At 56.9% G+C, this 16,484-nt stretch overlaps 1 protein-coding gene across 2 annotated transcripts; it reads right to left on the bottom strand.

Annotated features, from left to right (window-relative positions):
* Positions 1-2,717: 2,717 nt before the first annotated feature.
* On the bottom strand, positions 2,718-15,930 carry UBE2J2 (ubiquitin conjugating enzyme E2 J2). 2 transcript variants are annotated; one of them, XM_028108355.2, is made up of 8 exons: positions 15,739-15,930; positions 15,046-15,184; positions 11,438-11,568; positions 10,453-10,493; positions 5,619-5,721; positions 5,400-5,538; positions 4,931-5,011; positions 2,718-4,331 (listed from the first exon to the last, which is right to left on the bottom strand). In XM_028108355.2, the coding sequence occupies exons 3-8, from the start codon at positions 11,566-11,568 to the stop codon at positions 4,047-4,049; spliced, it is 780 nt and encodes a 259-aa protein (XP_027964156.1). In that variant the 5' UTR covers positions 15,046-15,184; positions 15,739-15,930; the 3' UTR covers positions 2,718-4,046. The 2 variants fall into 2 exon arrangements, with proteins under 2 accessions (XP_027964156.1, XP_027964157.1); XM_028108356.2 differs by lacking the exon at positions 15,046-15,184.
* Between the last annotated feature and the right edge of the window lie 554 nt (positions 15,931-16,484).

Genomic DNA, 16,484 nt, shown 5'->3' with positions numbered 1-16,484 from the left:
CTCAGACCCTACTCCTTAGAAAGGTAGGACCTAGGAAGGACAGCTGACCTGCCGGGCTCCCAGCCTTGTCCTGGTCTAGGTGACCCTGGGCACTGGCCCTCCACTGGGGGTGAGCATGGCTAGCGAGGGGAGGGACTGACTGACCTCAGAGAAAGGCAGGGCGGGTGACCTGGCTGAGGCTGCCCGAGTCCCTCTACCCCCTCCCCTTCTCGGGGCACAAGGCCAACCCTTGCAGCCTGAGGGGGTGCCCTCACCCAACCAGGCCTCTTGGCTCCCTGCTGTCCTGAGCCAGCAGGGGAAAGGGACATGAGTCCCCAGGCCTTTGCAATCTGGAGTTCAGCACGACGGTGAGCCCTGCCAGAGGAGCCTGCTCCCTCCACAGCTGTCCAGCCCAAGGAGAGGGAGCACAAGATTTCCCCCCAGCTGGACCTGAAAACCAGTGGGTGGGTCCCCAGGGAGAGTTAGGGCCCTTCCTTAACCACCTGCCCACTGTAGGCAACAGGATGACCAGGGCCAGCTCAAGCCAACAAAACCTTGCAGAGTCAGTCGCCACGAAACGGGGGCCCGGGGGGGCTGACCGCTGCCCCTCAGTGGACCAGGACTAGGAACGGTCAGAGCCATGGCTAGGTCCCAGAGGAGCTGCTGCTTGCAGTGCAGTCTAGAGGAAGCAGGGCACACTGGTCCTAGTGGACAGCCTGAGAGTCTTCCTCCCGGCACTCCTCAATTTCCAGACGTCCACTAGGAACGATGAAGGCAGACCCCAGCCCCAGACCATGTCCATGGCCACTACAGGCACAGCTGCCCCAGAAACCAGCCTGGTGGGGAAGATGTGAGGAGAGTCAGCCTGGGGTCATCCATCCCCCTCCTGGTTCAGGCAGAGGTGGTCTGGCCCAGGGACAACAGTGGGCAGTTATGGCGAAGTCCAAGGTCGCTGCTGGAGCCTCAGCTCTTCCGGGTGTCCAGCTGGTGAGCCGGCTCCCAATGCCTGGGTCTTGAAGGGGGCCACGCTGCAGAAGATCCCCTTGTGCTCTGCCCGGCTGGAACCCTGGATGTGACCTGCACCCAACACCAAGTCAGGAAGGTAGCCCAGGAGACTCCGCTGAGCTGCTAGACCCCTCCTGGGGTGCCCAGGAGGCTGGGCACCTGATGGCCCAATCCGTCAGGGCTTCAGTGTGTCCGCAGAGTGCCAGGGGCAATGCACCATCTCCGACTGGCTGCTGTGTGGGCACCGCCAACCGGCCAGCTTCCAGCACGGTCCTACAGGCAGGTCGACCTACAGCAGACCACCTCTGAAGCTAGATGGGGGAGCCACACGGCAGTGGGCCTCAAAACAGGCCCAGCCATGGCTGAACCATGGGTTCTGCTCCCATCCCCAGGCACCTCGACAATCAGCAGGAAGCGGGAGCCACTTCGCTGGCCCAATGGTTCACGAGTCGCAGCAGAGCTGTGCTCTACAGGGGGACGTGGCCCCCTTGGGCTCGGGTCCAGTGTCAGGAAGCAGCTCTTTGCTCTTCAGTGCCCCCTCCCCCTCTCCCCTGCAGCCCATGGTTCCTCCCGGCGGCCAGGCTCCCACCGGGCGCACAGGAGCTGCCTGGAAAACCACCAGAGACCCTGCTCCCCAGTGCTCCACACCCTACTGCCACAGACACCTAGTGCCCCCGGAGGGGAGGTCCAGGGCAGCGGCCGCTTCTCTGTACCCACAAAGCCACAACCCAGACACTGGGCATCGTCCCCACAGCCGTCTGCCCCCCGACGCACCGAGGGTCACTCCAGCCTCAGACCCAGACCCAGACCCCTCGGCTCCATTTGCAGTTTCGAGTCTCAGACTCAGGCCTGGGGAAGCTTCTTGGGGGAGAGATGCTGGGAACGCCCTTCGCAAGACCACTCTCCACACTCTAGGACCCCTTCACCCGTGTCCATGCAGCCCGAGTTTGGTCGGGGGCTTTCCCCCTGGATTAAGAGACTCCAAACACAGCTTGCACTCAGCGGTTCAGCTGGGACAATTACTGGGGACGCCCAACTGCCCTCCACCAGGGACTCCACACACGAGGGAGGGGCCAGTGACCCCTCCAAGGGAGAGCAACATGGACACGGGGTCAGACGTGCAGACCCACAGCACAAGTTCTTTTTTTTTTTTTTTAAGCAATCTCTCCACCCAACATGGGGCTCAAACTCACAACCACGAGATCAAGGGTCACCTTCTCTTCCAAATGGGCCAGCCAGGCGTCCCAAGGTCATCCTTTACCTTGGGTCACTGCAGGCAGCTTGCCGCCTTGGACACCGGGTGAAAGCTCTGTACAGCACGGATCTATTTCTACCACTGACAAAGGGTTTTTAATAGTTGAGATTTCACATATGGTGCAGAAGTAACCCACGTTAAGTAAAATATTTGCTATGTAATCTGCCTCCTCAAAACCTCAGGAAACACTTAAGTGTTTGGATCAGACCCGGCCATGGACAGAGGGTAAGGCCCGGCATCCAGCACAGCAGAGGAGGCCCGGCGGAGCCTGCCCCTGCCTACCACTGCACGCAGGGGTCCGGGCCCAGCGGTGTGGCGCTGCTGCCAGGGCCCATGGCTAGTCACGGGGTGCCACCACGCTGCACACACAGTAGCTCCAGCCCCCCCACAGGCCAAGCCACTGGCCTGTCTGGGGGCGAGCCTGGCAATGGGCTGAGATGGACTTGCATTTCCACCAAGAGACTCAAACAGCACAACATTTAGGAACAAAGATATAATGAAAGATTTTTTTCACAAGAGTGGGTTAAATACACACAAGTGGTAAATTATAGAGCAATTTTAAATAAACCGATCAAAAACCAAAGAATGTTGAAGATGTACAAGTGCGTGGCTGCACTTGAGGCCGCTGTGGCCCCTGGAGTGAGATCACAGCCCCTCAGCCCGGGACCCACAGACACAGTGCTTTCAAACGACGTGCAAATGAAATCATCAAACAGGCGCTTGATGGAAGACGTCAGCAGCCAGGGGGCCATCTCCACCCCACCGGCCCTGCCCTTCCTGGGCAGCCTTCACTTCCCGTGATGCCCAGTCCATGTGTGATCTTCCAGGGCAGAGCCCATACCAGACACGGATCAGCTGCGAAAAGGAACATGTGGCCCTATCTTTAGGGTAAAGCAAAGATCTGGACCAAGTGTGAGGAGAGCCTCACAGGGCACAGAACCTGCCTGTCAGGCGCAGATCCACGGGGGGCTGCTAGGGTCAGAGGAAATGTCCTGTGGGCACCAGGGGCCACCTCCTGCAGCATCCGGGAACCTGGAGGTGGCAGTGGGGGGCCCGGCCCCGCCCGGCACGGGTGTGGAGGCAAGGAGGTTAGGGGATAAACCGGAAGCAGCCTTAGGGACCGCACCGGGCATGGTGGCTCTTCAAGTAAAGGGTGCCACCTTGTGGTCAGACAGCAAGCAGCTGCTGAATTTCAACTTCAGCAAAACAAGGAACCCACTTTCCTACGAGAGACTGCTTCTTTCCAAGTGAACAAAACACATTTCAAATGCTGAGGCCAAGCCCCACGTCTCCTGGACCCCGTCTGTGGCTGTCCTTGGCCAGCCCCTGGGCCCCACAGCCAGGCCCCCTGCCCCTGCCAGCCGGGCGCAGCTGTGGAAACTCCTCCTGCCTGCTGAGCCAGGGCTCCGCTGGACTAAGAATGCACGCAGAGTATTTGATAATCGAGTTTTGTATTTTTAAGTGACCAAATCTAATAAAATGAAAAACAGGTTTACTAAAACAGGTCCAAAAGACGATACAGGAGATAAGCTATAAAACCAAAGCGTGAGGCCCCTCCTCCTCGACACCCAAGCTCCATGGTCCCCAACGACCCCAGAGCGAGGACAGGGAGCTGAGAATCTTGCATCTCCTCTAAATCCAAATTACACACTTTGGTTTTTGTTTTCCTTTTCAAGGTTTTTAAAAAGCTAACCCCAGGAGTCAGGCAGGTCCACCCTGCACTCGGCGGCATGTCCAGCCAGCCCATGGCAAGCTCGGGCCCAGTGTCCCTCGTTTCTGACCACTTCTGCCGGCCGTGGCATGTGGCTCACTCCTGCGCTATGCTTCTCAGCACGTACTTGACCGTGTAGGCAAAAGCCGCAAACCCAACTATAACAAACAAGTTCGCCAAGGCACCGCCCAGGAGTCCGTGGTGCCGGTTGACCTGCTGGAGCCCTGCGAGGTGTGGCCCAGCCCCTGGCGCATGCCCATTGAGGAGCTGAAGCCCGTTCTGACCATGGTGTGTTTCCCCATCTGGAACCACATCTGGTAAGGGGAGAGCCTGGGGTCGGCTACTGAGTTCGTCTTGGGCTTTCTGTTTTTGTTTAATTTCCTAAGATAAAAACAAAAAGAAACAAGGGTTGGTCTAAACAAACGAGTTCCTTTAAGACTAGGGAGGGTTCTAAGATGCCCCACAAAAACTTGTGGGGCCAGCAGTCGCCAGCCCCATGTATTCAATCCTGATACCCACCCTTGGAGGTGGGGGCTGCTGCTAACCCTGTCTTACAGATGAGGGGGCCCAGGGACTTGTCAAAATCACCAAGCCTGCACCTCTCAGGGCCTAGACCGAGCAGGTCCAAGGGACAAGGAATCACCGTGGCCTCAACCTTAGTGCAGCTCACCCTGCCCCTCCTGGCCAAGGGCCCTCCCTGCAGCTCAGCAGCCCACCTGAGGAGCTCCACGCCCGGACGTCCAGTTCCCTTTCCCTGGCCTCTCCAGCTCCAACCCCAGCATCCAAGCCCCCCTGACTCTGGGCACCTGAAGGAGAGGGGCGGGGCTGCGCCTGCCAGTTAGCTCCTGCAGGTGCCCATGGGCACAGGTGCCCTCTGTGCTGTGTGTCTGCAGCACAGGGACACAGAGCAGCACCGTCTTCTCTTTGGAAGATTCCGATGTGCAAGGGGGGAGAACTGACTGGCAGTGTCTGTTCCTTACCTCCACAACTTCAGGGAATAATTCACCAAAGACTTTGTCTTTCAAATTAAATGCTAAACTTTGTGCAGCCAGTTGTCTTTTCTAGGAAGAAAGAGAAGGGAAATAATCAGTCCGAAGATAAACTTCAATTCTTTCAAATTCTAAAGACTATTTTATCCTCAAAAGCTGCTGTCTTCACATTTTTGAAAACACTCAATAAACTCACTCTTCACAACAACTAATTTAGTCTTATCAAGGCTTATTTATCTTTTCATTATCATCAATTAGTAACATTAAACTTGATTCCTACTTAAACAATAGAAAAATAAAACCAGTGGTGTTGCCCACTCCTCCCAAGACCCCTGAGGAAGCTCGGCCCATTCTTCCCCCTGCTGATGAGAATAAGGAACCCCAGAGCAGTGAGTGTTCCTGGGGAGCAAGGACATGAGCGGGAGCCCCACAACACGTGACCATGCTCTCCGGCCCTCACCGTGAAGTCCGATGTCTCTATGCTGCCCAGGGTGGGGCCCTTCTCCACCATGAAACTAAGGAGCCCCGTCAGAATGGTGGAGACAGACCAGGCCGGGTTCCACGTGTCTGGGTGGAAATCCGTGATGGAAAGACACAGCCTGCAAAACAGGGACCCACTCAACAGAGCTCACCCCAAATCCTGACCCCACTCAACACTTGAGAAGCAGAAATGCCTTACCTTGTATTGCACTTAAATCTTCCATTGGGCGTTATCATATAAATACTAGGAGGTTTAAAAGGAAATTCTCTGGGAAAAACTAGTTTTCCATGATAATAACCACCTACATCAAAAGAAAGACAGACCCTGGTCATGGTCCACAGTGCAACTCCTGTGGGGGCAAACCCCTCCAACCCAGCCCCATTCTAGCCCTCAGGCTGGCATCAATACCCTTGGCCTCCCATCCCACCCCACCCGCTGTCCCCCATCTCTGTGCCCACCAGCTGACCACCCCTGGAACACAAGAGTCTTGCTGGAGGTCTCACTGGGGGCTCATGACCAAAAGTTAGGGGCAGCCCTCGCCCCACATGACCACCACACAACCCTGCTCAACCTTCCTACGTGCCCTCACTCAGAGCACAGCATCAGAAGAGAAGCTGCACTGGGCTCCTCACTGGCCCCCCCGCCTGCCGCCCTCCCCAGCATGTCAGCTGAGGTCACCCCTATTCAGATCCCCTCCCTCCTGCACTACTCATTTCTCCTTCCCCACCAAACTACACCCAGCAGCAAGCAAACCTGCCGTCACTTCTCCCACCGTAAAAACACAGAAAAACAAAACTCTGGCCGCCACCCGCCTTGGGACGCCTGCCAATGGCTCACTCTCCTTTCTGTGAAATCCCCAGAGAGCTACGCCCAAGTCCACCCTGACGAGGCTCATGCTCCCACCATGGTCTCCCAAAGCTGACATGGAGATCACCAGACCTCCCCTCACACCTCACAACCACCCGATCCTGCCTCCTCAAGCCCCACCCTGGCCTGGCTCCCCAGTCCCACACCGCCCCGTAAGCACTGGCCACTGGCCCCTCTGGTACCCTCCCTGACCACTCACCTTCCGGGTCTCAGTCTCACGTGACACGAGGATACGATAATTACTCTCCAACCAGCACCTCCGCCTGGGCCTCCGGGCCCCCACCCCCAGCTCCAGACCCATGGACAGACCACCCAGGCAACACTGCCCAGACAGGTCCGAGAGAGAATTCCAGCTATTTCCCCCAAACAGCAATTCCATCCTCTTGGGCATTCAGACTAAGATCTGGGAGGCCCCGTTGCCACCCCACCCCCCACCCCCTGGCCCTGCCGCCGTTTCACACCTACTCCATCAGCAAATCCTTTTGGCCACACCTTCAACCTGATCAGGACCAACACTTTGGGTGACCTTGCTAGCCTCACAGCCTTCAGCCCTGCCCACTCAGTTCCCAGTCCCACTGGCCACGCCTACCTGAGGCCTTACACCCTCTCAGGGCTGCACCTGGGAGCCTATTGGAAATGCAGAGCCTCGGGCCCACCACGGGCACATTAAGTAGAACACACACTGACAGGACACCTGGGGATGTCTGCATGCATACATGCTTGCACAGTGAGGCCTCATGAGCTGCCCTCACCTCCTCCCTGCTGCCCCCGGTACCCTGGGTGTGGTCCCACTTCAAGGACTAGGGCACACTAGTCCCAAAGAGTCACACGTGTCTGCTCCAAAGCCACTCTTGGGTAGGGCCTCCCCACCACCTCATTTGGGCTCCCCACCAGAGCCCCAGCCCCTCATGTGAGTGCAGTCTTCTACTCCAAGTTCTGCCAGTGGCGGACGGATGACATGAGCAAGTGTCCCTTGTAAGGCCAACCCAACAGGCCAACAAGTCCACCAGTGAGAGACTAACACTATAAATGACACTCAGAGCGCACACACTCAAAATCACTAAGAAAAGAAAGCCAAATTGGGAAATAGGCAAGTGATACAAACAAGGGCGTTTCCTAAGAAGAAGGCAGGAAGAGTCAATGCGCGTTTGAGACGGTCTGGCTCAGCGCTACACAAGAAATGGCTGCCACATGTAGCTTGGGGGGGGCGGGGAGTGGGAAGACACTGCCTCGAGGGACAGGTGTGCACCTGCCAGGGAAACAGAACTCTCAATACCTGCGCTGACCCCGCGGCTCGACCTCCTGCGATCTATTGGACAGATGCTAGGTGAAAACCTTCCGCCGAGGGAAGGGCTCCATGCAGGAGCCTGGCAGAGGCCACACAGGGAGCAAACTGGAGAAGCCAACAGCAAGTTGCACGACATGCAGCAGGTGGCGCACGCAGAGCCACAGAAGCATGCCAACCTCCACATCTCGGTGCCCCTTACAGTGCAGAAGATGAATCCTGGGAGGGTCTGTGCTGGAGGGGGGCCCAGGACAGCTCACCCTGAGAGGTGAAAAGGCCAAGCAGGGGACAGGGGAGGACAGAGCCTCCAGGGAGGGCAGGGAAGCAGTGCAAGGCCAGCAGCTCCCACACCCGTCATTCCAAGTGTCCACAGGGGACAGAGCGAGGAGCACAGCCTTGGCCAAGCCCTGGGGACAGAAACTACAGAGAGCACTGTGTCCCTGGAAGGAGGCCAGGGAGAGCACCCAGCACGATGCTGCCCTTCAACGCTGCCCTTCCTCCGCCGAACTGCTTTTGTAACAAAGTGGGGAAAAAAGAAAAAAATCCACAGGCCACAGCTGTGCCAGACCGTTCCTGGGTTCTCTACTCTGTTCCACTGACCTGCATTTCCACATTTCCCTCCAGTCTGCTCACGGAGGCTACACAAGTCTGAAAAATCAAGCAGAGTGACTCCTCCCACTTTATTCTTGTTTTAGCTGCTCTAGATCCTCTGCCTTTCCGTATATATTCTAGAATAAAAATCTCAGAATGAATCTGTGTATGCCTGCAAGAAACTTTTATTACGACTTTGATAAGATTGTGTAAAACCTACAAATCAATTCAGGGAGAATCTTCAGCGACACCCACGCTAGCAGGAGGCCGCTTCAGAACTGTTAGGGTCGGTGCACCCGGAGCACACTGTGCCAAGCAGACACGGACAGGGAGAGGAGCCCTGAGAGACTGAGAAGGAAAGCTCAGGACACCCCGAAGTCAGAGGAGAAGCAAGTGAGGAGGAAGCCAGAGTCAACGCCACCAGAGTCCACAGAACCCCAGACACTGAGGCCTGAGATCTGTCCCTCGGACTGGTAGTTCGGAGCAGTCCCTTATCGACCCAGGTGAGAGCGGTCAGCAGAAGGAAGGGCTGCAGGCTGCAGAGTGTAGCCCTGAGCTGAGGAGAGGATGGGCAGCAGGGGAGGGGACAGGAGTAGGTGCTGAAGTGGGCAGAGGAGGAGGAGGAAGAAAGAAGGGGGAGGAGGGGCAGCAGGAAAAGCTCTGTCTCTGAAGGGAATCTTGCTGGCAGCCTGAGGGCCGGAACCAGCAGGGAAATGCACAGGGGAGTACCAGACACAAGGAAGCATTAGTGACGGGCTTGGGTCTGAAAAGAGGGCACCTCTTTCTACAGAGACAGGAGACCCCACGCTAGCCAGGGCCTGGGGGGTATGGGGGTCTCCTGTAGTCCCAGCCCTGCATGCCTTCGCTCGGGGCCTGCCCTCTCTTCTCCCCGCTGCCTCCACCTCTGTCCAGGCTCATTTCCAGCAGCAACAGGCCTGGATACAAAAATTAATAAATGTTCACTATTTATTCAAAAAATACTAAAACTATAAAAAAATAAACTTAAAAAGCAGGCACAATGCCCCTTGTGAGAGAGCACACACTCATGTCCTACTGTGTCAGAAAACACATATTTAACAAGCATTCTTTTTTTTTTTTTTTTTAAAGATTTTATGTATTTATTTGAGAGAAAGAGAATGAGAGACAGAGAGCATGAGAGGGGGGAGGGTCAGAGGGGGAAGCAGACTCCCCGCCAAGCAGGGAGCCCGATGTGGGACTCGATCCCGGGACTCCAGGATCATGACCTGAGCCGAAGGCAGTCGCTTAACCGACTGAGCCACCCAGGCACCCTAACAAGCATTCTAACATGGTCTGTCCAAACGGCCATAAAGCCCGTACTTTTGCTGCATTTCTAGGAAACCCACTGCAAGCCCATCAAGCCCACATGCCACTGTTGGGCTTTCGGGCAGTCCCCAGCATGTCACTATGAACACACCCAACCTACAGAGAGGTCTGCACCCGTCTCCCTAGGACACATCTTCCCATAACAGGGACTCCTGCATCAGAAGAGAGTTAGTGACATATAGGCCAAACGTTCTCCTCCAGCAGCTGGACTCTTTTCTAGTGAAATCTTAAGCAAAAGCCCCATGTGGAGGGAGATGTCACCTGAAGTGAGGACCCAGTGGCTAGAGCTGAAGGTACTGCCCACCTGGCCACAGCTCTGCCCTGGGCTTGTCCTGCCATGGCTCATCTCTCACCCTGGCCTAAACTCTGAGGCTGGTGCCAGGCTCCCTGCAGCCCCTTGATGTGCTGGCTAATCCCAGATCTACTTTGTGAATGACACCAGAGGACCCTGAGTGGCATCACCGGATCAGCCTCAGCAGCAGTTAGGAGAGCAGAGGTGCCCAGCTGACCCAGAGCAGATCCTCCCTAAGCCGCAGTGCCCCATCCACAAAGGGGCCCAACCACTTAGCTCAGAGGGCGCAGCAGAGTGAGTGCTCCATAAATACACCTTTCCTTCCTCCGACAACACTCATGCTGGTCTGAACAAACCCCGGGAGAAACTGGCCGCACTGTCCTGCTCACCAGGTCTGTCTTGCGGCTCTGATCCTACTGACGTCAGAGGCTGGGTAAACCCTAAGACTTACAGATAGCCCCCGAAGACTGAACACAATGGCAAAACCAAACACTTCTAGGACCTGGAGAAACACTGGGATGGATTCCAAGCAAGTCCAGTCTCACTAATGCACATCCAAAACAGGGCGTGATTCACAAATACCAAGTGTTTGATCGGTGAGGTCTATTCAGAAGGTCAAACGGACTCTTGTTCCTCGCAGATTAAAAACTTACCTTCATAAGGGGTCATCTCTGGGCCTCGGACCACATAGTGCCTGAGGGAGAGAAGAAAATCAGCTAGCTCTGGGGATGACAAATTCTCCAAATTTAGAGTCATTCCAAGGCTGGGGTTTGTAGGGTCCAGCCAACACTAGATATTCACAAATATTGAATAGGTGAACTTGTACTATAGATGGTTTAGTCGCTTTGTAACAGAATCTTAAAAACCGTATCTTGTGAGTTTTCCACAGAGTGTTTTTATGCCTACGATATGCAAGAAAGGAATCCTCTCTAACCATTATAGCCAAATGACAATTTTTCCAATGTTAACTTCACATACATTCTTGAGGTGTACTTGGAAACTTGCATTTTTCAGTGTGCCCAAGTATTATGAAGCAGGCCGAGCAGGGAACAGCTGGTGACATGAGGTGGCTCTGTGCCCCCAGCGTTGATGTTCTGGGAGAAGCAGACCTGACCTCAGATGGCTGACCTGCAGCAGGAGGAACAGGCACAGCCCAAGCCCGTCACTGAAGTCCCCGCACAGAGCAAAAGCAGCTGCACCCAGAGACTCCACTCGCCCACATAAACAAAGAGCTTCAGCTGTATGTCAAGAGGTGTTCGAACTCAGAGATTTTTCAAACAAAACAGAAAAGCACAAAGGAGAAAGTAGAACCAACCGGAAACGCAAGACCAGACCATCCCTTCACAAACCCCCATCCCACAAACACCGCCTTACCGCTGTGGACCATGCTGGCTGATACGTCTGACTCCAAAAACACTGTCATCCTACGTTGGCAGACCAGGAACAACCCTCAGCGCTAAGCACGTGACACACCCAGGAACATGGCCTTAATTTGTCACTGCTCCCAATTCCGGTGCCCGATTTGAGAACACTGAGTAGGGGCAGTGAGTGAGTGCACCTTTCCCAATGCCATGATGGGAGCCAGCAGAGAACCCAGATGCCAGTCAGTGTGAGGTGAACGGCAATGCAGAGCCTTACCATTCAAGAATATTGGAAGGGAGGGGCTCAGCACAGATATAAGGCACCGGGTCCTTCTTAATTCGAAGATAGTCCTGTTTCAGCCGCTGGGTCGCTGTTGTTGGAGCTCTTTTATTGCTGTTGCTGCTCATCTATGGAAAACAAACATCTCTGTTTACAAAGAAGGAAAAGGCACGCCACCGCTTCCCTCACCCACAGACAGCTTCAGCAGTCCCGCACTTTTGCTTTCGTTTCTGCAGCCCATCATCATGCACAGTTAATCCCAGCCACCCAGAACCCAGGCCTGTGGGTTGTCCTGACTTGCCCACCCACTCAGACGCCTGCAGGACTTGCAGATTCTCCTTTTCCGTCTGCCCTGCCACAACCTTCATTTATGTAATAACAGATACAAAAATTAAGGGGGGGGGGGGGGAAACCCAAAGCCTCACTCCTGTCCTCAAAGAACCAAAACGGGAAGAAAAACATCTAATTTACTTTTTTTTAAAGATTTTATTTATTCATATGAGACACAGAGATACAGAGAGACAGAGAGAGAACATGAGCAGGGGGAGAGGCAGAGGGAGAGGGAGAAGCAGGCTCCCTGCTGAGCCGGGAGCCCGATGTGGGGCTCGATCCCAGGACCCCGGGACCATGACCTGAGCCGAGGGCAGATGCTTAACCATCTGAGCCACCCAGGCGCCACAAAAAAATCTTGTTTAAAGGGTTCTAAGTGGAGGTGTGCTAAAGCCAGCCTGGACCAGTGCTCCTGAATGTGCAGATCTCTCCAACTCTGTGCTAATGAAATGTTTATACCATGGAAATCAGGATGCACCCCAAACCGGCCCCCCGCGAAAGCCTGCTGTTAAACATTTTCCAACACAACTACCACTGCACAGAAGTGGGTGGGAGGAATAGGGGAGCAGAGACAAGGCCTCTCCCTGAGACTGGAGAGGGAGGGGACCCTTGAAAGTACGACACACACGCTGGGAAGAGGGAAAGAGCTACAGGGATTTGGGCAGCATCATGGGTCCAGGGAAGAGTCCTGGGCCACTGTATATGGAGCCACAGCACAGTAAACGGGGAATGACAAGGCTGGCCAGGAAGGCAAGGCCAGGCGGCCAAGCAGCAGAGCAGAAAGTCTTTAGGCCCAAGCCTTGAGGGAGATCAGATTTTCTGTTAGAAAGATCACTCGGACATGAGGCGCCTGGGTGGCTCAGTCGGTTAAGCATCTGCCTTCAGCTCAGGTCATGATCCCGGGGTCCCGCATCGGGCTTCCTGCTCATCAGGGAGTCAGCTTCTCCCTCTCTCTCTCTCTGCAACCCCGTCCCCACCACTCATGTGTGTGGGCACTCTCTTCTCAAATAAATTTAAAAAAATCCTAAAAAAAAAAAAAAAAAAAGGTCACTTGAACAGTTCAGTGAAGGTCAAATGGGACAGATGAGATGGCATGGGAGGGTGAGGACGGCACCGAAGGCTAAGGACCCGGAGCGAGGCCTCAAGAGAAGGGCCATGGCCTGGCCTGGGGGCCCTGGGGCCCTTGAGCTATGCTCAGAGGCAGAGGCGAGGGTTGGTGAGAGAAGACACAGAGCTCCCCACCCTCACAGACATCAGAACGGCTCCAACTCAAACTGCTTTATACACTGAAGTTTCCCATAAGACAGCAAGGCAAAAAAGTTCTGCTGCTAAAAATAAAGTGTGAAAGCCACTGGTCTAAAATACGATAGAGACAGAGGACATGTAGGGGTACGCAGGAAGGGAAAGGAGACAGTGGTGGCAAATCGGAGCCATACCTGTCCTGCTCTCCCCCCGTGCTGCGGACACTGCCACTCAGCAATCCCAGCCCATCCTGCCACAGCACTGGACATCAGCCGTCAGGATCTCCAGCCCGACTTCTGGCCCGCGCGAACCTGGCGTCACTCCACCCCCACCCCCCACCACAGCGCTCGCCCCTCCTCACCTCCACCTCAGGGCCTCTGTGTGCTCATTTCCCTAGCGACAGCTCCATCAGGTCAGAGGTCTGCGGACTCCTGCCCCTTTGCAGGCTGAATTCCCCTCAGAGCACTAAACCCCTAGACCACAGCCAGGGCTCAGTGTGCTCACTCTACACCCCAAGGCCTGCAGAGCAGTCCTCCACACACCAGTGCCCACCGCACTTCTCTGGGCCCCTAAACTGCAGGGCCTCTGTTCTCCTCCTTCTCCCGTCCCCACTCCACTCACCCTACTGTTCCCATTAACCACCACGACAGCCTCCCGACTGGCCTCCCAGCTTCTGGTCTCACCCCACTTCTGCATACTTAAGTCAGATGGACTTTCTCCACCCACAGTGCCGATCACAGCACTTCAAGAGTCCCCCAGGGCCAAGCCCTTGACAAAGAGGCCCCAGCTAGCCCCCCCAGTTCCCCACTCCCAAATCCCCTCCTCACCCTAACCAGCTGGCTGCTTCTCAGCCTGGTCTCTACTCGCAAAAAATTCACTTAAGCTCTTCCCGGCCTAGCTCTTCTTGGCCTAGCCAAGCTAAGTCCCTCAAAAGCCTCCCTGATTCCCCTAGTCATGTGCCTCCACCAGCCTCCCTGCGACCCAGCTCCACACCACTCAGGTGCCTGCCAGGCCCCAGCAGAGACACTGGTGAACCCACAGCAGGAGAAGACTACAGAACAGCCTGGGAAGGGATGCTTTCCCGCACAGCACTGCCCCCAAGCTCCTGGCCGAGCCAAGTGGGCCAGGTGGCTCACCCGGGACCAACACCTAGTAACAAACGGCAGCAGCCCAAAAGCAGAACCACCACACTGGACTTGTTTCCTTTAAGTGTTCGTATGAAGTTAGCACTCTGCCATACACAGGACGATTCGCTGGATAATTCAAATACCGCCGTGTTGGCACTCAATTATGTGGCCAGGCTGGATGCCTCATGAAGGCTACTGGACAGGCACACAAAATAAACGGATCCTGCCTGGTCAGTCACAAACGTCTCCTCGCATTCTTGCTCCCAAACGCATGATCTTTAAAGTCACGTTTATGATCCAACTACTCAGTTCGTGAAAAGGAAGGGCTCCCAACTGACCGCTCCTGTGCTTCAGTCAGTGCTCTCCTAGTCCACAGCACCGACACACAGTAGGAAGCACGTCTCAAGTTCCCTGCGAACCCCACAGACAAGGCCCGTGAAAGGGCATTATGCTGAAAGAAAGAGTGCAAGACATTTAAAAAGAAAATGGCATGAATGAGACATTTTCACATACAGAAGCTGAGGGAAAGCAGCCTGAACCAGTATCACGGGGCATGAGTCCCTTCAGCCTCATATGGACACAGGCTTGCCACCTGCCCAGTACCCACTCCCATTGCCTCTTTCCCCGCACACCCCCTCTGCTCCGTGTCAGTGTAACTCGGGTGACAGTGTGGCAAGAGACCGCGGCCAGCCTGACCCGCGGGGCACGGGACACACCCAAGCCCAAGACGTCCACGGAAGTTTGTGCACCTGCCCGGGCGGAGAGCTGCCCCAGAGGTCAGCCCTTCAGAACAGGGCAGAGGACGAACTGCAAGCTCGGGGCGCCGAGATCCAACCGTGCCTCGTCAACGCAGCCAGTTTTTCAGTTCGGCCTCCTCCTACCAGAGCTGGATTACAGTTTCCTCACCTGGAACGGACAGAGCACCCACGCTCCCGCCGCCGGAGTGTGTTCTCATGCACTTCCTAGCACTACTCCCGCGAGGCTGCGGCCTCACCTCTCTTCGGCTGTTCCACGCCTGGGCCCGGAAAGATGTCGGGAGCTGGATCTGAATTAAACACAGACCAGCTAGGTGGTATGGACCCAAAAGGGGGCCAGAGGTCTACACCCGGCTAGACGCTGAGAGCGGCAGGCACCCTCGAGGCACTGGCCCGGGGCCCAAGCGGGGCCAGCCCACCGCGGCCGCCCCCTCTTACCGCCCGAGTCTCCTCTCGCTAGTACCCCAGCGGGCACAACCCCGAGCACGCGCATCCCCGCGGGGCTCGGCCTGCGGGCGAGGCGGCGACGGGCTCAACGGCGGCCACCCCAACAGCGACTCCCGGGCACATTTACACACCAAGGTCTTTGCCGACTAGTCCCGGAGGGGCCCGCAAGCGCGCCCCTGACAGAGGGCCTTTCCGCAGGAGCCCCGGCCGTGGGGCCCGTTTGCCCAAGCTGGCCCGGGGCCCCGGGCGCCCCGCCGTAACCGACCTCAGGTTCCGCGCACGGAAGCTCCAGGCCGGGGCCCCTCGAGCGGCGGGGCGGGCGGGGACGAGCCTTGCGACGGCCCCGTGCCCTCCGCGCGGGCCGAAGCCCCGGCCCAGGCCCGCGCCGCGCTCTCACCTCTCCCCGCAGACGCGCGTGGGCCGCCGCCGCGCTCAGGCTCGCCGTGGTCGAGGCCGGAGCAGGGAAGGAAGAGCGTGGCCCGCGCCGGAGAGCCTCACCGCGCCGCGACCGAGGCCACCGAACCGCCGCAGGGCCGCCGCCGCCTCAGCTTGCAAGATGGCTGTTCGTGGGGCGGGGGAGACTCATCCCCGCTTCCGATTCCGGTGCGCCGCGCTCTGGGGCGGCCGCTCTAGCCGGCCGGGCGGCCGTCGCCTGCGTCTCGCTGCCACCTCCCGCCCCTCACGGCCGGGAACGTCCGCGCGTGCGCACCGGCGCGCAGCTCCGTGGGGCGGGGCCCAAGGGCGGACGGTCGGCGCGTGCGCCCTGGCGGTCAGCGCCGCCGCGGGGGTGGGGAGGTGTCGGACCCCTGCTCTCTCCGGTGGCCTGGTCAGGCGGTCAGGGCGCTGCGAGGCATCCTTCCGCCATAATGCTGTCCGGCGGGCGGCCCCAGGGGTTGTCAGCGGCCGATGGGGTCCGTCGCAGAGCGGGGCGCGCCATTCTGGGGCAGACAGACAAGCCCAGGCCAACGGTGACCCCCGAGGTGCCAGCGTGAACTCTGCTTTGAGTTCACTGGGACCCCGACAGTCCCACCGGCTACCTTCCAAAGGATGGGGCCAATCCGGTCTGGGGGGCCAGTCCTTGTGCTATGTAACGGAGAGCACCCGAGGCGCTAGGGTCCCCCGGCCCCATCAGTGACTGAACCC

Source organism: Eumetopias jubatus, unplaced genomic scaffold (assembly GCF_037043125.1).
Source record: "Eumetopias jubatus isolate StellerSeaLion01/CBP00866 unplaced genomic scaffold, mEumJub1_p1.0 scaffold_4, whole genome shotgun sequence".
Taxonomy (NCBI): Eukaryota; Metazoa; Chordata; class Mammalia; order Carnivora; family Otariidae; genus Eumetopias; species Eumetopias jubatus.
The sequence above is the reverse complement of the archived record's forward strand: the minus strand, read 5'-3'. Positions and strand labels throughout refer to the sequence as shown.